The sequence below is a fragment of the Wyeomyia smithii genome, chromosome 1 (genome assembly GCF_029784165.1).
Source record: "Wyeomyia smithii strain HCP4-BCI-WySm-NY-G18 chromosome 1, ASM2978416v1, whole genome shotgun sequence".
Taxonomy (NCBI): Eukaryota; Metazoa; Arthropoda; class Insecta; order Diptera; family Culicidae; genus Wyeomyia; species Wyeomyia smithii.
In genome coordinates this window covers 22422513-22444412 of record NC_073694.1, presented here as the reverse complement: position 1 = coordinate 22444412, position 21900 = coordinate 22422513, and the positions used below count along the sequence as shown (strand labels likewise).

Here is a 21900-nt window from a genome sequence, read left to right as displayed (position 1 = left end):
AGCCTGCTGTCAATCATATTCATGTGGGTAATCAAAAAACTTTCAATACTGTTCAGGCATCACCAGAATTTCCTGTAACTAGTGTGTCTGTAGCTAATATTCCAAATTTAGAAAACAACAAACTAACAAACATTTAATCCTGCTCAGGCACCACCAGGCATTTCATATGCTAGTGTCCTTTCAGGTAAAATAGCAAATTCGAACAGCAACAAATCATTCGTGTTTGGTGCTGAAAAGTCAGCCAGTGTGGATTTAGGTAGTCCAACTCCCGAAAAGATTCATAACCTACAACAACCCATGCTGCAGTTAATGTCCGCTCTGTTGAACTGTAACTCGATGTAAGACGCTGTTCAAGTAGGTATAAAATTTACAACTGATATTGTTATGAACCCTCCCAGATAGCCTCGAGGTACGATGCTGATCTAACAAGCCAGTTGTCGTAGGTTCGAGTCTCGGCTCGGAAGAGACTTTTAGTGTTAGTAGGATCGTAGCGCTGGCCTCGCAATTGTCCTGTACACTTAACAGTTGGCTGCAAAGTCTGTGTATAATAAACAGAAGGTCGAGTTCCGAATCGGAATGTAGCACCAAGGCTTTGCTTTTTTTATTGTTATGAAATTGAAATTCAGCAATGACTTCGAATAATGCTGTCAATTTTATAAATTGGAATGCTCGCTTTTTAAAAGCGAAAGATGATTTTTTAAATTTTTTAACAGTCCATGAAGTGCATATTGCAGTTGTGACTGAAACGCTTTCAAAGCCTAACATTAAACTAAAGAGAAACGTCAACTATATAGTTCAGAGGTTCGATAAAATTGATGTTACCGGAGTTGGAGTTGCAATAGTTATCCACCATCGAATAAAACATCGTGTTATGCCCCATCTTGAAACGAAGGTTATTGGAAGTTTGGGAATTGAAATCGAAACAGATATTGGTATTTTATTTATAGCCGCAGTGTATTTCCTTTTCAATGCACTGGTGAGCAGAAAAATCCTTTCAAGGGAGATTTACAAAAACTCACGAGAAATAAATATAAGTTTCATCATCGGTGATTTTAATGCAAAACATCGACCGTGGAATAATGCACAAAGCAATTCCAATGGAAAAATATTGTTCAACGATTGCTCGGCTGGATTTTATTCAGTTTTATTTCCAAATGGTCCTACATGTTTTTCTTCTGTTAGGAATCCATCCACAATTGATTTGGTATTAACAGTCATTCATGCAGTGAATTCCACTAGGTCTGTGTTTAATTATCACAAGGCTAATTGGGATCGATATCGTACCACGATCGAAGAAAGCTTGAATTGTGATATTGTATTACAAAACAGTGCTGACATTGACGGAGCATTGGATGATTTGTGCAGTTTAATACTCAATGCCCGAAACTTATCAATTCCTAAGGCTAGAGTGAAATTTAATACACCAATAATTGACAATGAGCTTTAACTTCTTATACGTTTGAAGAACATACGGAGACGTCAATATCAAAGAGCTCATGATCCCGCTTTGAAAGTTATTTTTAAAGATTTACAAACGAAAATCAAACGAAGATTCACTTTCTTGCGAAATGAAAATTTCATGAGAGAAGTTGAACAACTAAAACCAAAGAATGATTCTTAATGGAATGATGAAACATATCAATGAAAATTCAATTTTTGCAAATGAGCAGTTTGGATTTCGCCATGGGCATTCGACTACTCATCAGTTACTTAGAGTAACTAATATGATTCGTACTAATAAATCTGAAGGTTATTCCACTGGAGCTGCTCTTCTAGACATAGAAAAAGCATTCGACAGTGTATATGTTATACAGGTTTGATAACTAAAATGTCCAATTTCCGTTTTCCTCTTTACACGACAAAAATGATACAAAGTTACTTGACAGATCGCACTCTTCAGGGTCACTATTTGAATAGTAAATCTGATAGATTGCCTGTTAGAGCTGGTGTACCTCAAGGGAGTATCTTGGGCCCAGTCTTAAATAATATTTTTACTTCTGATCTTTCTGATTTACTACCAGGATGTGAGAAATCTCTGTTTTGTGACGATACAAGCATTTCCGTAAAAGGAAAAAGCCTTCGTGTCATATGCAGTAGGCTGCAAAAAAGTCTAGATATATTTTCTTCATATTTGCAGAAATGGAAGATTTCTCCTAATGCATCAGAAACACAATTAATTATTTTTCCCTATAAACCAAGATCCACCTCATAATCATGTTGTTAAGATGAACGGTGCAATCTTAAATTGGTCTGACCAAATAAAATCTTAAGTGCTAATTTATGATAAAAATCTTACCTACCCATATAAAATGTTTGTATCCTCTGATCAACAGGAGTTCTAGACTTTGGGTAATATCTACCAAATGCTCAAATAAACAAGGCTTTTTTCATGAATTTTTTCACAGGACATTTGAGATGTAAGGTATATAAATAATATATCATTGGATTGAGCAACTCTTGCAGAATAGAAAAAGTATTCTTATTGCTATTTTTGTTACAAAATGGCGGCTGTGCAGCGATTGCCGTGAACCGCTTTTTTTTTTAAGTTGTTCCGCGGCGAGCAGTAGAAGTCGTGCCCAAGTCCACCTATAACCAAAACAAAATTATCTTCATTATCTACTTAAGTACATGAAGTACACATGATTATATTTTTAAAATTTTTCTTCGCAAAATGGTTTGAGAAAAAAGTTCTGCTTCGACCAGGGATGTCATGTACACCCAACGCAAACGGGGAACATTTTATTACTTTAGGGCAATTTTTTATTACTTATTGTGTCTTATGACTGCGCATTATACACAAATAGTAATAACCGAAAAGTAACAAAAATTATGACGGGCACACGCTTGTATGTGTTTCTGCAGGAGAACATACAGCCAAGCACCGCAGTGCATGTGTTAGCAAGACTTCACTCGCTGCATTTGTATTGATGCAACGATCAGATTCATTTTTACTCCCTTCATCCACACATAATGAGAATCTCACCCGTCAACCTCAAATGTCTAATTAGAAACACTTTTGTTTTGTCCCCCAGTGTTTACATGAAATGAAAATATGTTATACTGTCTGAACAGAGTTGCCGAAGTTGCGAATATTGTTCTGGATGGGCACGAGTTTTGTATTTTCAAACAGGTGCAAATGAGTTTCCATGAACCAATGAGTATGTGTTTTGGATAGCTTGCAAGAAAGCGAATGTTTTTGTTTTTCTCTAACGCAGTTTACAGATCGTGATGTCATTTAAAAACGCATTTCAAGTCTTTGAAATCATCACCGTTTGCATACTCTATGACGGAAATGCTGCTTGGCAGCTCTTGTCATATTCTTCCTTTACTTCGTATGCATACTACGAGCGAACTAATACACGCTCACCGGATGAATTGGAGATTGAAGATACTTGTAACATGTGCAACATATGCGACGGTGTGTGATTTTTTTTTTTACTTGAAATGGAAAGGGAGCAGTTTTTGACAGAAAAAATCTTGCATGTGGTTGAAACGACCATTATTAGATAGTCGTACTCCCGTAACACGTGCTAAATATATGACAGTGTGTGTTGTTACTTGACTGGGGAAGAATTTTATTGCCTTTTAAGTAATAGGTTTGTTACCTAAAAAGCAATTTTGCGCTATTGCTTCTAAGGTAATAAGGAAAAGTTTTGCGTGTAGAAAACCTCATACAGTTTTCGACGAGTTTTCTACGTAGAATACCTCTGGTAGAATACCTAACGAAAAACGAGTATTCTACGAATATTCTACGAAAACCTGCAAAGAAATTTTTGTGGTGAATTACAAGAAGAACAAACGAAATTTAAGTTTAAAAATATTATTTATTTTTAATTGTGATGATAATTTAGTGTAAATTGAGAACGAATTTGTCACTTAAAATCCTTCTTTTTAATCTCCATCGATTGAATTTGTTTTTGATGTGTTTTACACGTTTTCGGATTAGAAATAGGGTAGGGAAAATATTTTAAGCAGCTTTAGAAACCGCCTTTGTATTGAGACGAAATACTCGAAATGTGTTGGGTGAAATTCAAACAAAAGTATATCAATCTGTTCTCTGTCAGAACTTATTTTCAGATTGTGAAACTAAGTTAGCAAACTTTAACAATAATCAATGAAAGTTACCTATCGAGGGACACTATTCCAATCACTTTGAACCTATTTTAAGCAGTTCTCATCTGTTTTGCAGACGTTTTTTTTTTGTACCCGAAGTGGCTCCTGAATGGCTGCAACATAGGTCAATTTGTTTCGATTATTGTTTGTGGACAGATTTCTTTGTGATTAACGGTATTTCTTATTTCTCTGTTAGACTATCAAAGTTTTCATTTCCATCATTGAAATTGTCGATATTGATCAACACTCAGGAGTTTAAGGCCTGTTTTCTTCAAATGAATAAAATAGGCACCACTGCTTAAGCCTGTACCTACCTCCCGCTTGCAAAATATTCTAAGGCCTTCTAGCCAGTACAAACCTCAAACCCAGGTATGTTTAATTTTATCTTCGAAACTTTATATAAATTTGTAAATTAAATTATGTAGCAATTAAGAAGCCAGAAAATGAGTAATTACTTAACTCAAAACTGAGTAATACTGTACCCAAAAAGTGAGTAACAATCACTCAGTTTTTAAAACGCTCAATTATGCGCATTTACGGAGTTACTCAGTTTATGAGTTATTCCGCTATTTACGAAAATGCGTCAAATCTCACTCATTTCAGAGTTCTTTTTCCCAAGGGTGCAAAGAATTTTTCTTGCAACCGTTTAAAGTTGCATGGAATTTTTGGTGGGCTTTTTTTGTACATGCCAGGGGAACCATGAACCATTGAGATCAAGGTGGCATATTCAATTTTTAGCTGTCAACTCCATTCAATTGGTCGCGGGCCGATAATTCGCTCCACAAGTACAATTGTGAAAAATGATGTACGACAAAGTTGCAGTCCTTAAGTAATGCTATAAGTTTGTCAAAGGAAGCAATGCTCTAGCTCTTATGCCTAAAACGTAAAAGCCCATATTCAGTGGGGTATTCAGCCAATATTCGCGGTGAAAATCAGCGCGAATATTGGCTGATTATTGCGCTGAATATGCGCTCTCATACTTCAGGCAAAAGAGTTAGAACATTGCACTATTCGACAAACTTGTAGTACTACTTAGGGACTACAAGTTTTTTTTCACGAAATTGCATTTTCGGAACGAGCTATTGGCACGCGGCGATAAAACACCCCAAAATTGAATATGCAACCTCGATTGAGATGTTGGGTACGCTCTAAATATATGAGAATTGACAGCGATAGCAACGTTCTGAAGAAATCAGGCCTTAGATGCGCCTTTGCTGTTGCACTGATTTTGTATGTAACGTATATTATGCGATTCTGCTTTCATTAGTATTTTTGGATGACAACAAATATGTTGTTGAACCGTGAATTACGATTGAAATTATTGAGTGAAAACTTTGCTTTTTGGTGTTTCTGTATCATAACTTGTTTCGCCATAATCACAAATTAGTCCGGAAAAACACTTTCTTGCTTCTTCGTCTTTCTTTTCTTGTATATTAATTTTCCCGTTACTTAAATATACCTAATCTGCCGGTACCCGCATAACTGTCCCATACTGATTTTGGTCACTTTGAGGTTATCATCGGGAATCGACTTAATTATTATCATATTTTCTGGAAAAAAATTAAAATTGAATGCTTTTGTATGGAAAACATGGAAAAAATACCAAGTTGTTTTTGTCCCATTTTGAAAGTACCCGCATTACAGTCCCACTGCATAGTGGTACAAACTGCAAACATATAATTTTGCTCCAGGTTATTGTATATCGGATAATTTTAGGCATATAGAAGTATGTCATTCAATTAACTATACTAATGTTGTTTTTCCTGAAAAAAAAGTTGGATTCATCTGCACGATGATTTGGTGAAATTGTCAAGGACTCAGTGGCAGTTCTGAGTGGATCATCATTCGACGAAACGGTGGTTTGCAGTTCAGCGGGAGCGGTATGAGGGTTTTAAACTAAACTAAACTTGGAAAATTCTTGTGATTGTCAGGAGGTTTTTTCATTTGCCATGAATAAAGGAGATAAAACCATCGACAGAAATAGGAGAGGAATGGAGGAGGATGGACAAGCTGTGGAATCGCCAAGTTTGGACGAAGTCAGGGAAGCTTGTAGAGAGCTATTAATATCACATAACAGCTGGGAAGAACTATAAAAAGGGCTATCGATGGTTTTCCATCATGCGTCAGGCTAGCGTGGTTTCGGACCTGTTCGTGAAGTTGGACTATCTGGAGCAAGGTGAAGAGCCTGTTGTTCTAAATGGCCTTGAAGGGCGCAGTATGGAGCGTTGGCGTGCAAAGAAGCGGTACTATTATCTCGAAGTCTCTTAGAACTAGCTGTGATCCAAAGATTGGGGTGCTTCAATAGATTGGATGATCCTCCAATAAATGATCTGTTCGCAGCTGTTTTCTTTTCAGACTTGAGAAGCCATAGAATAAAAAACTTCAGTTGTTTTGCGTCAAAAGTGGTGAAGCAATTAAGGAAACAATTCAAACAGTTTGTTGGTATGATATGTAATCAAAATATTTTTAATTCGTAATTTAATCCTAATAAACAATAAACTAACTACTTGACTATCGCAAAAGCTTATTCAAATGTTCTATGGTATTTTCGTGACGGATTTGTGCGACCTGTAGCGACTGTACTGAACCAATTTCTTTTATTTTGAGAAACAAATCTTTTCTATTACCATTTAATTGTGCGTAAGATATAGCATTCGTGCTCAAACTTTTCAGCGACTCCTTACTAACAATCAACTCGAAGCTGCCGGGGTTTCCCATGCGGGACGTTCTTCCCCTGATTAGTGCTTCTTCGCAAGGATCACGCGAGAAAAACGTCTGAATAACATGTAGGCCACCATTCTGTTGAACCACGTCACTGACCTTGAAATCGATTGCTTCTATCAGGTCGGAGGTTATAAACGTAATGGTATTAGGCATGCCTGCTTCATCAATGTACTGCTTTCTCAGTTTCGGTTCGGTGTTGCATCCCAACTGGTTCAGGTTATTTAATGAACTAGAATATTTGCGGTAGAAATTGTTCAACTGAAACTCGTCACAGAAGCAGACGATTACGGAGCGGTTTTCCGCTATCACAGCTTTGAGACGATTGACGATCGCCGTGCACCATTGAAACTCGTGGGTAAATACGAGGAAATCATTCAATGGGTTGAAACGGAATTTTGAAGTTCCGAAGCACGTCGGTATAATCGACGTTTGGTTGATGTGAAGAGTCTGTTCCAGCAATGGCCGACTGGCTAACAGTGTACTGGAAACTGACAGAATTAGAGAATACTTTCTTAAAAGTTGTATATTTGAGAATGAGCCACAAGGCAACAGTAAATAACCGTAGTTGACTTCGTTATCCACTTCCGTCTTGAAATCGGATTTGCGCAGGCGAAAGTAGTTAAATATATTGTTATAACTATAATATGCTTTGTTTTCGTATTCGTCTCCACATTTATACTGGATGGTGCCTTTCGGACTGAGCGTGAAGCTATAACTGGTAATCGAATTGTTTACATTAGTAGCACATTCAATCATTTCCATTAGATGTTCATCAAACAGTATTTTATTGGTATAGCGTTTAGTTCGTGCTTTCCGATTCAGCAACAGGTCAAACGGTCTTAGATTGACAATAAAAGCGTGGAATGCTTTCGCTTCTTTCATTTCTTTTGATCTGACGTAATTATAGATGGCACTTACGATGCCACCAACTTCGGATTTGTACTTTTGTGATCTTACGAGATCCCAAATTTTCTCCTGTATTGAATCCAATCCTGGGAGCTTTGTCACCACTTGGGTATAATCATTTTCATATTCACATGTATGCTCGTAATTGTAAAACCACTTTGCTTCATCTATTAGCAGAATCGAATTACGCCTATCTTTAAGAAACAGTGCTTCTCGTTTATGTTTTTTATTGGCCAGCAACATCTGCGTAAATAAATTTCCCAGTTCTGACCAATCAATCCCATCACCGGCAATAGTTGCTAGTGTCCCATAAACTATGCAGTGTTCAACATTAAACATGGAAAAGAGCTGCCGAAAATTTTCTCTGTCCCTCGATACCAGATATGAATTGCGACAAATTATTCGAGGTTTGTGGCCAGTTAACGCCAACAAACACGCTGTCAGAGCTAGGACCAATGATTTCCCCTGTCCGCTTTCAATCTGTGCCAGATGATTTGCAATACCTACAGTTGTACGATCCACGCTCAGCAGTGTTAGTATGCAGAGAATTTGCACGCAGTAGGGAGTGAGAAATTTTCCAGTTCCTGCCACAGGTTCGGAGGCCAGAATAGACCAAACAGCTGCCAACCCTGCCAGAAGTTTTGGTATCTTTTTTCGTTTGTCGTTCATAATCCAGCTGTCAAATGACTTTTGAAACTTTGTTTCTAACACTTTGTTGGCAACCCGGGATGCTTCCATAATATAGTCTGAAATTCGTTATGAAAAACTATAGTTTCGGTAATTTGGAAGAAAGTTCTAAAACATTCTTACCTTCGTGAGAATCCTTGATATACAGCTGGAAATTTGCATCATATTCACGGTACGCGGAACGAAGATCTTCTATCATGGACGCACTGTTCAATTCTCCGAACAACTTTAGAGCTTGGTCAATTCCAATTCCATTTTGATTCCGGTTGCGTCTCGGACGTGACCTCTTAGTCCGGGCAATTTGTTCTGTGAAGTCTGCTTGAGAACCACTGTTTTTGACAGCATTTGCCAAAGGTTTAATTCGTTCATCCAGAAATAATTCAAATGACTTATAAACAGTTTGTTCCCGGAGACACAAGAAACAGTTTCTCACGGCACCAATAAGTTCTTGAGTTGTAACAATTTGTTCCACTTCGGATAGTTTATCACCTGACTTCCACTGGACTTTTGTTAGCTGGTTGTTTACGAACGACAGCAAGATTAGTAAAAGTTCAATAACGTAATGCTTCGGTTGTGAAACACTCTCGAGAAGCACTGAAGCAGCTTTGGTGAACTTTTCCACCTCTAAAACCCGATAAGTTTTATACTCTGTTTTGGCCAATTCGTTATCAATCACTTCAATCAGTTTCAACTCCTCCAACATAGTCATGCTGAGACCAGGAAAAGCTTTGACATACCAATCAAGTTGAACTTTGTTCAAATCCAACAAAAGTTCAGCAAACGATTTGAGGAAGGATTGCAAGACTTCTGGGGCGATAGTTTTATCCAATGCAACCAAAATAATTTCCAGTAAAGCCTTCTTCACTGATTCCATCTCTGGAAGACAAATTTTAAACGGAATTCCGGTTATAATATCTTCTCTGTGTTTCCAATATATATTGAACTCATTAACCAAATCTCGGAAACTGCTTGGAATGAGCGAGGAATTGATAGATTTCGCATTGATCAAGCTTAGCTGTATTTGCAAACTCTGGTGGTCGATCGGGGAGTAATCTTTCTGTGCCAGGAAAGTCATACTTTGTACCATAAACCGGGCTGTACTGTGAGTAATAACACGAAGCATTTCCATCTGTTCGGGACTGGCCCTAAGCATGAAATCTACGTAATCCTCGATGATGGCTTCGAAGCAATCAAATTCATACTCCGCTGGCAAAGTATGAAACAGAATGTCACCCAGCAGATAGAACCAAATGTACTTTTCCTCCGGTATTCTTGTTGGATTGTTTCCATCCTCTGTCTCATCATCCAAATGTGGTTTAATCGATTTCGCCAGTTGCTTCCATGTTAAATGCTGTTTTCTTTCTTCCGTCAACTCGAAAAATTGCTTCTCGCTGTCACAATCCACATCATAATGCTTTAAGAGCTTAAAAATGAGAAAATATTCCTGTTCCAAACATTTTGTCAACACATCTTCAGACTTCCAAGTAATCTTTTCCAACGGATACCATCCGGAGGGATCGTCACTTATGAGAAGTTCTTCCACTTTGTGGTCGGTGTTGTCACTAATTTCAAAAATCAACTGTCGCAAGCTGTTTGCCAAGTGATGAAAATTGGTTTTGATTAATCTCTTAACTGGAAGCAGTTTGTTTGCTGATGTTTTCAATGACTTCATCCATCGAGCGGCAAAGTTCGCAAGCGGTATTAAAAAAGTTTTTTCATTCAGATCTACCGCTATATCATAGAATAAATTGACATCTTCTTCATGAACGAAGATAATTCGATTGTCGACGCAACCGGAGAGATGGATTCTTAAACACATCGGACCTAAATCTAATAGTTTCCTCCTGTAGGCTCTAACATATTCATCTCCAATCTCAGCCAATTGATCGAATACTTCTGTACTGTTTATCATCGACTGATGATGACTAAATTGAGCTAAAATCTTATCTCTCACAATACCACGAGCTTCAGCTTTCAAATATGATGCTGCTGCAGAGCGTATTTCTGTGCTTATTATTTCATTTTCACTTATTGCTTCACAAAATTTGTTAAAATCCGTTAATCCGTCACAATGGGTACTTATTGTAAGATACAATTGAATATTCTCTGAACTATTTTTGACCTCTAACGTTTGTCGAAAGTGATTCTCGATGGTCTTTACAACGGAAGACTGCCCTGCCACCCGTTCATTCGTCAAATCATCTTGTAAGATTTTGACAATCCGTAGCTGCTGGAGCAGATTACTTTTTGCCTCGCCAAAATCGACAGCTTGGAGGATCGATTGTGGATTTTCAATTCGTATCTTGGCCACAAAATGATCATCCGCCGTCATTAGACAGCCTTCGTGCTGCAATTTAATGTTCAAATTAGCATGGCAAAGCCGCGCAGAGAAACCCAACTGATCGATCCTCATCTCCGTCGGGAATTTCTTTTTGATGTACTCCTTGCCGTTACAGTGACGAAATACTCCGATTATATCAAGACACTGAATAGACACACCGCACTCTTCCTGCAGTCTAGTGGCCTTTTCAACAGAAGGAACCGATACCGGCGAGGGTGCCTCGACCCCTCTCTCGGACACCGGGATTATATCAAGACACTGAATTGGTGCTCCACACTCTTCTTGTGGTTTAATGGTCTTGTCAAATACCGGAACTGATACGAGCGTTTCAGATGCCATTCTAGAAGAAGTCAGCAATAAACAATCTTAAACGATTTAGTTTTGCTTGGTTTTCTTCTTAAAAATCTTATTAACAATTATACTTACTGATCGTTCTTTCCACTAGAAAACTTGCAGCGAATTTTTTTGTCAAACGAATGATCCAAAGCGATAAAGTTTAACACAAGAAATAAAACCGCAAAAAAACTAGCTTCATCAGCAAAAACTTAATTGTTGCTTCCAAAAAAACGATCCATTTATCGCTGTTTGTTGTTTGATTTTGAACTGTCACTCGATCATGGTTTTGGTTTACACTCTTGTCACTTAGATCAGGGTTGCTCACTACATTTTTGAATAAACTGGAAAATCAACCAGTTTAACAGTAGCTCGGACACCAATTCATTGTAGAACAGTTTTTTCGAACAGAAATCCCTTCTTCGTCACCAGTTTTCTCAACCATTCGGCTAGCGAACCTATACATTAGAGAAATGACAAGACACTCACCGTTAAGGCAACTGTCAACATCAAAACGGATAACGGCAATGCAAAATGATACAACTCGCCCGTTTTGATGTTGACAGTTGCCTTAACGGTGAGTGTCTTGTCATTTCTCTAATGTATAGGTTCGCTACATTCGGCACCAGCAGAACTCCTGCTTGCAAAAGCAACTGAAGCGTAAACAAACCCCAGCCTACCTGCGCATTTCATGACTGACTCTCCCGATGAGAGACTATAGAGAAAAAGTGAACTCACTCTCTCACACACTCTCTCCAGTTGTACGACAGAAACGTAATATACACGAACGGAAGAGCACAGCAGCCGCAATCCGCGTAGTGTGGTGTGATCAAAGCTGTTACATTAGTTATGTGCTAGTAAATTGTTACAAAAAGAACAAACTCTTGGTTACCGATTAGTTTTTAAAGTTCCTGTTTAAACATTACAACAATCCAACTTTAAGGTTCGAAAACTAGTGAAGGGTGCTAACGCTAAAACTGGAACATATTTGTGCAAAGGTGTGAGAATTTCGTCACTGCTCGACTGAGTGGAAAACTTTTTGTTTTGAAAGATGTTTGCTGGATTCCGATTCTAAAGCTGTTTAATTAGAAATAAATCGTTTCGAATGCTGTGTTTCACTTATTTAGTACCCACCCCCGATATAACTGATGAGGTTCTAAGATTTGTAAAAGAAAAATAAGTTCAATCCCCTCCATGTATGGGGTAGAGGAAAATTCAACGAGATGACAAAACGGCAGGGAGCACCACGTGTTACGGTTGACTGGCGCTAGTACGCGCCTGTCAGATGCGGGAAGCGCCAAAACTGAAAGCGCCGTTGGGTGTCCTTTCCGACTGCGTGCACCATCGTCAGCACAGTTGTTGGGGCGATTTAAATTTGATTACCCTCTTTTTTTGTGTGTGCTGCCACTTCACTTCAGTGGGACTTCAGTTGGGACTCTTGTATGTGCATATTTTATGCCCAAATTAGAGTAGATGGCCATTCTTGGGCCGAAGTGGTTGTTCTCACGTGGATGGGGGAGAGTTGAGTGCTTTAGAAAGGGTTATTTTGCTTTTGAGAATAAAACTCGAGGACTTTTGAAATGGTTGCCTTTTGTATGATTTTTGAACTACTTGAATTCAAAATTCAGAATTAAATTTATGTCCGATTTTGTGTTAAACGAAAGCAACTGAAATTTCTCACAGCGAAATTTAACATGTTTAACCGTATAAAAATTTTTGGAATTTGGAAAATTATTAACATCTTTAACAATTCAAACAATTTTAATTTTTTCAACCATTTTCATGTTGTCAATTTTTGTATTGTTTTTAACATTTTTATCATATCTGATTGATTTTACATTCTGAGCATTTCGAAATATTTTGTGATTATTTTCTTAGATCATAACCTTAAATAGTTGGAAATCATAATCAAATGAATGATGAATTAGTTCAAGTAAACGTATTTCAATATTGAAAAATGAGACTAACCTAACGATAAAACTAATAACAAAAAAACAATTGATTGTCAATTAAAAGTTGTTAAAAATATTGACGAGAAAGATAGTAGATATATGTAGAGAAACAATGAAGAAAATAAAAGGGATCTATTAAACAAACATATTACAGAGCAAATTTGTTGAAAGTTTTGATATTTCTGCTAGTTTCGACATATTTTTTAAAGTTTTTTTTTCTGATTTGTATTGTTCTTTGAGCGTTGTGGACTGTTTTGTTATTTTCCATATTATTTCTGAACAAAATTAGTCCAGGAATCCAAAGAAAATGTTTTCAATTGGCAGTGTTGGTTCGTTTTCGACATTCATCGGTAAATGAGTATATTCTGATTCTAAATTTGTTAATTTAATTGTGTTTCTGAGAAGATTTAACAAAAATAACACTTGTTAAGTTACGGATTTTTTTTAGAAACAAAGCCAGTTTTTTGTTTTTTTTTCTAAGCTTAATAATACCTTCGGATATTTTATATCAATGAAAACTCAAAATATTGCATTTTGAAAAACAATTAGTTAAGAAATTAGAAAAAAATATGTTGTGATCGGCAGTGTTGCCAGACATGCTCACTTTTGCGTTCAAAAAATTACACTGAACAATGATTTGACAATTTCATTGTGTTTCTAAGAAAACTTTGCAAAGAAATACCTGTTTCTAAGATGTACCATGCGCGAAACAGTATTTTTAAAAATAAAATCAAATTCATTATGGTTTGCTTACAATTTTTACTCTCATTTTGTGAATACCTCTGGTACTCTTTCAATTATAAATATTCTGGATGATGTAATTTCAAGAAATTTAGCCAAGGAATTCCGAAAAAACAAAAATTTGACCAGAAGTGGGCACTTTGGAAGAAATATTCCAGCTAACAGTAGTGGAGTATTTACTTAATTATTTTTTTCAATATGTTTTTTTTTTACTTTAGTTCACTTTGAAAAATTGTTTCTATATTTAATAACGAATTCTTATTCTCTTTCTCCCCAAAATCGAATATTTATCGTTTACTAGTGCGGTGCAGTATGACGCTCCCACAACAATGTCAAACTTTTCCTGGTTATGGAAACAACTGGAGAAGAGATTGAAATCTCTCCCATCAGCTCACTTCTACCTCTTCCTGTACTTAGTCAAGTACCGAAGATTCCGGGGTACGGATAAGAGTTTATCTACATGCCGCTAAAGGTCCCTTCGTTGTTTTCTTCCGGCCCAGAAAGAAGCCACTGAATATCATTCAAATAAGCAAAGACCTGGCAGAATAGTTTTCAGACTTAACCGAAATTACAAACTGCGAGTTGTCATGAATAGCTTGAAGCAAGCAAACGCGATTGCCAGCTACGAGCTCATTACATCCCTGCCAAGAAAATACCAGTAAAGTAAAGTAGCCAAGCAAAAGGAACTGGAATATATTTTCGAAATTGCCAAACTTAATGGCTACAATGAAAGTATCATTCAAGCCATTGTTGATAAAAAGAAGCGTGCTCAAATTCGGAAATCTTTTACAACACCCACCCCAATAACAGAAGATCTGAAAAGAGTAGTCGTTGAATATGACGTTAACTTGACACGCCCACTTCGTTCAAAATTAAGGAAATTTGGGATGGAAATTGTCTACACTAGTAGAAATACCCAGCTCAAAACAAAATTGGGGTCTACCAAAGACCCTTTTAATACCCTGAACAAAGCTGGAATTTTTAAAATTGCATGCAGTCACTATGACATGGTTTACATTGGACAAACTAAACGTAACCCAGGGATACGTTTCAAAGAACATTTCGCAGAAGTGACAAAAGCAAGTAAAGTTTCAAAAAATGCCCCACCACACCTTTTCAAATCAAAAGTGGCTGAACATATTTTTAACGAGGAATATCCACTAACTTCGGATAACATTCACCTGCTCCGTCCCGTTAATAATTTATGGAAATTAGACGTAGCTGAAAGTTTAGAAATTTATGAACAATACTCATGCACGCTTCTCAACAACGACGCCCTCATGGCTATTCAATCTTCTTCCCAAAAACCCCAGACATGGTACGGTAAACAACCGACCGCATAATTCCCTACCTAATTCCAATTAAGAGTGCTAAATTTTCATTTTACCTACTACAAATAAAAAAAAAGGATTTACGCTCTGCTCTTTACCAGTCCACATAAGCACTGAGGATGACTGTATGTCACAGTCGAAATATATATTTGCGCGGACTGAATTTCAATATTTATTTCCCAAATTTCTAGTAGAGTCTAACGGAAACCGATAATTATTTCTTTTGATTTCTCTTGATTCAAGTTTTCCCCTAAATTCGGTTTCTAAACCATTGATCGTTGAAAACGAAACAAAAAAATTGCCCAAGATTACAGACTAGAAAAAAACAGCTTTTCAACAGTTTTTGTGAATTATGGGGCCCCTAGTCGCATCAGAAGTTCGTCAAAAGAGTGCGAAGTGTTTGCTCGCCGGATTTTTGTTTCTCCATTTTCCTACGGGAAATTTCAATTACTGGTCAACAATGGTTTTTGTGCAAGCTGAACTTGTTTTGATAATATTCAGTCAAAAAATTTTGCTCTCATCAAAAGTGGCTCGAAGTTTTGCTAAATTGAACAATTTACACACTCGGTAAGAGAAATGTGAATTTCGAGCAAACTCTCTGATATATTTTCGTTAAATGTTTGTTCATTTCTTGGTCCCGGAAATGAAATTTTTTATTCCAGTTTCCCGGGAATATTGCAAACCCCAATTCACAGGTAATTGGGTATCGGCTTAGACCAACAGACAGTAAGAATGCTGTTGGGGCCACGCACAAGTGGGTTTAATTTATTTTAATATACTGCCCATAACCGCATAATTGTAACATTTGCAAAATTGGTTGTTCGAGCAAATGACACTTTTATATTTTGACCTTGAATGCATTGTTCCCAATATATTTTTGCAAATAGACAGTTCAACTAAACTTAGTATCACGAAAAAAGCACTACTTTACACTATGTAAACGTTGAACACTACTTTTGAAGTCAAATTGGTTGAAATTTTTGCAATGATACTTTTATGCCGTTACTTTCGAGCTACTTTTGGAATATATTACAGTGGAAATGAAGTTTTTCTTGTATTCAACAAGCATGAGCTGAACGTCAGAAACAGATCACCGGTAGTTGGCTACCGGACCAGAATAACTTCCGAGTTTCAAAGGATGCAGAAGTGGATTTGGATGGAAGCTTTTATGACAAAAAAGTTGAAAAGGTTAAGTAGTGTTACAATTATGCGGTTATTTACGCTATGCGACAAAACAACTTGGTATTTTTTACGACTTTTTTCAAACAAACATAAGCATATTTTTTCAAATGTAAAAAGTACATACTATTTTAAGCATGTCCCAATAAAAAACGCAAAATCCATAAAATGTCGAATGTTACAGTTATGCGATCACAGGCAGTATAGCACATAAATGTTCAACTTTCTGATTAGGGACCAACTGAATGAGGCCACGCACTAAACTGTGGTCTATATTTTAACAGAATTTAAAATATTCTACTACACGCTGTGGATCCGACCTCAACCAATTCAATCACTCCAGAATTATGGGTCACTATTACGAAAATAGTGAACAATTTTCATTATCCGTGATATGTTCTAAACTCAGTTGTTAGGTCATTTATACGGTTGAAATGTTTCAAATTTGCAAATGTCGCTAAAAATAACAGTATTTCTCGGTGCATTAAGTATAGGGAGCATAGTAAATGGATGGTAATAGTGACCCATAATTGTGTTTTTTGTTATGTAAGTAATATTTTTCTACTCAACCGATTTCTACACGTCAGCTGCAGTGAAATTAATTGCCGATCGGAAGTACACAACAGAATACAGAAATAGACACTAAAACATTGGTAATAGGCGGCTGTGTGACCTAACTGTTTACAGTGAACACAGTTCATTCCACAAGGTACATAAAATCGCACAGAAAGCCGAACCCGATAGAACGAAACATAGCTGGGCAGCGCAGCCCCGGCAAATGTGACTCGATACGAGTCTGACGGGATGTAGGTGTTCTTACCCTCTACCAACCAAAATTTCTGATTGCGCGCCAGACAAACAGATAAACCTCAGAATCTGCCAGGTACTTGACAATAAGCCAGATTTTAACCAGATTTTATTCGTGTTATCATAGTGAGATGACCTAAGCTTCCTATCCTGTGAGAACAAGAAAAGATCATTATTTCAAATTTTGTCCGTTATTTTATCCAAAAATGAGTGCCAAATTTTTGCCAGACTTTTTATTTTCGTTCGCCAGATTTTATTTGTAATCTAGTGGCAACCCTGCCCTCTACGAGTGATACTGACCGCAATTGCTTGCAGTCAATTTTTTTTTACCTCGGGAAGGCTGCTGTTCTTGAAACACCCAACAGCATCCTTCAAGAGGCACTCGACGGACAGACTCGAATCGGTTACAACGCCGTCGATCTCCACGACACGCGAAAGTATATAAACATGGTACTCCCTCGTAAAACGCTTAGTGGTTGCACTCCTGTAAACTTGCCCGGTAGCACTAACTGAAACCCGCTATTTGTTTGATCTAACTTCATGTCGTTAGGCCCTTTGAAATTTGTATTAGCGGTTTCGATTTAGGGCCTAATTTGGGTCGAAAGTAAACGACTGACGGTGCCGTTGATCCGTCTGGGAAGAGCCTAGAACGCGGGGTAATGGGTGAGGGAGGGGAAGAGCCGGGGATAGCGGATGTTTGGACTGGAGGAGGTAGAGGGTTACCTCTATTGCTGATGTGATAACACAACAGCACAGTGGAACGATAAAAGTGATGAAAGACAATAGCTTAGCCTTAAAACAAAGTTCAATACTTTCGACTGTTAACACGCGGAGCAGGACGAAAACGATCCGCACGCTACTGACAATGAAACCGGAATGCCCCTCTCACATCCGCTTGCGGCTTTTGGCGTGGCTTAGGATTTACTTTCCTAAGTTTTGTTTCGCCAAGGCGGAAGTTTATGACGAAATTCTTGTTCGCGAGTTCTCGCATAGAGGTTTCGTCAATGGTTAGCATCCACTGGTTCGTTGCAGAATGCGCCATTTATTGATAATGAGATTATTCTGGCTCTCAATGAGTCCACGAATTCTCTCATTACCGAAAGATGCACTTTGTGGGAAAAACGCATGAATAATTCCTGGAGGCGGAATTTCCCTCCCACAAAGGCAGTTTTGGAACCACATCTTTCAACTAGTCCGAGGTTTCCTTATCCTTGAACGAAAGGATCAGGTAACCGGACTTGTAGGAGCGGATGAAAAATTTCGATTTAAACGGCTTGTTTCTTTGCTGCTCAATGGCAGTCATAAGTGAGTTTTGCAAGAAATCTAGCTGAGCCGTCGACAGTGCAGTGTTGGGATAATCTTCCGCGAGTATACCAACTCTGATCTGCTGAACGGAACGGAAATTCCTGACACCGGATTCATTGGACGTTTTTTGTCAGCGCCAAAGTCCTGGTTTCTGGAATTCCTCCGAGCGGGATGGCTGATCTGCTGCCACACGTCAATACCCGCTCGTTCACGGGGGCATAGATTCCTCGACTTTTTCTTCCTTGGTTTCGCTTCGCTGCTAGGCAGTACCGAGATCCGAGAACGTGTTGCTGACCCAGAGACAGACTGAGTCAATGCTTGCATCCGAGCTTCCTGCATAGGAATTCCGGAGGTAATCAGACTCTTACATAGGCGTAGCCAGAGGGGGGCAGGGGTTGACATTGGAGCAGAATTTTGTCTTCAATAACTTTAATAGCACAAAACGACATCTTTAGCTCATAGAAACATCTGTGTAAAGTATCAGCCAGATCAAAAATAATTGATTGGAATGCTTGCCCTATGTACCGGGCTAATCCGTCTGCATAAACTAGCTTGAAGTGATGGAACCGGACTGTGACAATTCCTTACCTTGAGTCTCTTGTAATCTCACTAGAAACACGGTTCGGTGAAGATAGTGCACCTGCCTACGCGTTGTCCTTGCTGCATCCCGCTAACGAAATACGCATGTCGTTGGAAGAGTTCAAGCGCAAAACCGAAGCATTCGTAATTTTTACGAAGTTGACAATTTAGTTGGAGAGGTGGAAGTCTGGTATCAACATTGTAGCAGCATGAGAGCAGACCGTAAAAACTTGGAAGAGCTGGATCTTATAGACCTGCTTGCTGAGGCCCGTTCTTTCTCCCCTGCGACGGAGAAAGCAATTAAAATTGCACTTGCTCTACCCTGTACAACATGCACGATTGAACGCTCGTTCAGCACATTACGTCGGGTGAAAACTTGGCTGAGGTCAACAATGGTTGAACAGCGGTTGAGTGCTCTCTGCTTGTTTAGTGTTCATCGGCAGATGGTTAACAACAATCGTTAAAAATTTACTGAATTAGCGCTAGAGCGGTGGCGGAGGAAGTTATTGAACTTCTTCATGTTTAGCTGGTGGATCTCTAGAGGCAGGAGCCTTAAGGATATCTGCATCGTTTGATTCATTTTTTTCGAACAGGAACAGTATCCTTCTTTGTGGCCAATGCGGTTGCAATCCTTGCAAAGGTGGTTGTTAAAAAAGCAGTCCTTCACAAAATGCATTTGACCGCATTGCCAACATGGTGTCTTCGGTTTCTTACCTCATTGCTTCGAAGAATTTCGCTGATACGGTGCACTCTTCCTGTCCCTGGCGTGAACTGTAGATTTCGAGCCGCTGCTTCGTTGCTCGATGATCGTAGTGTCTTCCTTTAAGTTGACAAGGCGTTGATACTCATCAATTAACGATTGGAGAGTAATTGGTGATTCAGGCTTTCCATTCTCTAGCATGGAAAGTAGTCTTGCCCGGACCTCCGCATATTTAGTGGCTTTCAATCCGCTGACGAAAATCAGGCACTTGAAATGGTCCGGTGTTAGGTTCTGGAACTGCAAATCTTCACAGGCTCGATTGACGTTGCCATCGTAGCTGATAATATTTTCAGATTCGCATTTCACTAACTGCAGACACATGAACCGCTTCCGGAACGTTTGATGCCCGAAGATTTCATTGAGAATCTTGACTGTGTCTTCAATCTTCACGTCCTTGGGAAGCTTTGACAGAATGTAGTTGAGAGAGCGGCTGTGCGAATGGGTGTCCAGCTTCCGGGAAAGTAAACGAACCTTCGCCGCATCATTCAGCTGGCCTGCATCGTTCTCGAAGAGGGCCTGGTAGCGGTTAAACAATAACGTCCGTTCGTAACTCCGTTTTCTTCGTCGAAGACAAACACGATGATATTCGATGCTCCGGGGTTTGATACTGACGCTGCAGCTGCTGGACCGCTATCCGCTGTAAAATTTGGGCCATCCTCCCAGATAACCAGAAATCGTATAAGAATAGCAATACAAAATCGTATAAACATCCAGTTTCAATTAAAATTGTATAAAGTTCATGTTATAACCAGTTCAAGTTATCTTTCATCATATATTGGTCGTACAGTCCGTGATATATGACTGCATATTGTTACTCGTATAAATGCACACAAAAAAACAGATTTCATCGCAGTAGAGTTGTCTACAGTGCTAAACTTAATTGCAATGCAAAATTGTAGGATTTCTATCTTATGTGATCCACGTTGATATTCATATTCCTTGAAAACTCCTATAACAGTTGTAAGAGGATTGCATAATGAATTTTATATAATTTACTTTTTCGTGATAGTTAAAATCGTCTATTATGGAACACGAAATCGTTGACTAGTAAAGAATGATACCATTTTTATATCCAATTTAATTTAAATTAAAATGTCCCTTCCAGCAACTCTGGTTTTAAAGCTAGTTCCGGAAAGATTTAAAGAATTGGGTATAAATCATGAACGCAGTTTTGACTAAAAGAAAAATCACCCAAAAAAAATGGCACATACAGTCGGGTTTCACATAAACATGGGCAACGCCTTGAAAGATTTGTAATGTTTGTTGATTGCAATTGCTTGAATCGCCTAACAGTTGAAAAGAAAGTCAATGCAGATCGCATGTTATTGTTCCTTCGTATATGAGGCAATATTGAGTTACATATTGACATCAGAGTCTATAAATAGATTTGGGTCAACATTGAAGACAATAAGTGACATTATATACGATTTACAGGTTCATACGATTTGAGGCGTTCAACAGTACTGGATAATATTCGTTGACATGCAGCATCGTATAATGACTCTGAGGATAGGGAATAAGAGCGGTGATCGGAACGTTGTGGGTTCGAGGCTGGAATACAGCCTTGTAAAATATAATAAAGAAAAATGCCGCATCCAACCCTAATAATCAACCTCAACCTAATTAAAATAAAAAAAATCAACCTAATCCAACCTCAAATAATCATACCAAAGAATGTACTTAAGATAATGGTACGCGTACTTCTCATTATAAAAAAATAAATGAAATTGTTGCTACCCAATTTTATGTTTTTTAATTAGTTGGAAAATTTTGGTTGTATATAATGCAAAATTTATTCGCAGTAAAGGTTACACACTGCTGCGTTTAAGTTCGTAGATCACGTAGTAGAATCATAATACGGGTGAAACGGAATTGTATGTATGCTTGAATAATGGCAATAGAAAATCGTAGTAAGTAGCAAACAGAGTTGTTCATACCTCTGATTTTATGCAAAAGGTAATTGTTATAGAATTGTAAAAAATGGAATAAAAAGTTGTATATCTTTATCTGCGCGAACTATTTTGGTACGTATATTGCCTCCACTTTGGTACTTATAAGCTCATATAGAACGTTATATACAACTTTATCAGATTGTACAAGGGTGCTTATATCTCAACAACAACTGAAATATACGGACCAAAT

The 21900-nt window shown here is 38.0% G+C and overlaps 2 protein-coding genes across 6 annotated transcripts in view; one reads left to right on the top strand and one right to left on the bottom strand.

Annotated features, from left to right (window-relative positions):
- LOC129719113 (uncharacterized) overlaps window positions 1–11482 on the bottom strand; it is a 59628-nt gene extending 48146 nt beyond the window's left edge. For 2 of the 4 annotated variants that reach the window (XR_008727131.1, XM_055670517.1), the window contains exons 1-3: window positions 11198–11482; window positions 8554–11111; window positions 8251–8489 (exon numbers count right to left, since the gene is read on the bottom strand). Coding sequence is in view for 3 of the 4 variants with exons in the window: in XM_055670517.1 (XP_055526492.1) it covers window positions 8251–8489; window positions 8554–11110 (2796 nt within the window). In the remaining variant the exon portion in view is untranslated. Of the gene's footprint in view, window positions 1–5195; window positions 8490–8553; window positions 11137–11197 lie in introns of those variants that run through there. The other 2 variants (XM_055670516.1, XM_055670515.1) reach the window with 2 other exon arrangements.
- Window positions 11483–11881: 399 nt separating this feature from the next.
- The window catches only part of LOC129726977 (paired box protein Pax-6), a 53153-nt gene continuing 43134 nt past the window's right edge, over window positions 11882–21900 (top strand). Inside the window, exon 1 of one of the 2 annotated variants that reach the window (XM_055684305.1) lies at window positions 11882–12102. The gene's annotated coding sequence lies outside the window, so the exon portion shown is untranslated. The remainder of the gene's footprint in view (window positions 12103–21900) is intronic. The other variant, XM_055684312.1, reaches the window with a different exon arrangement.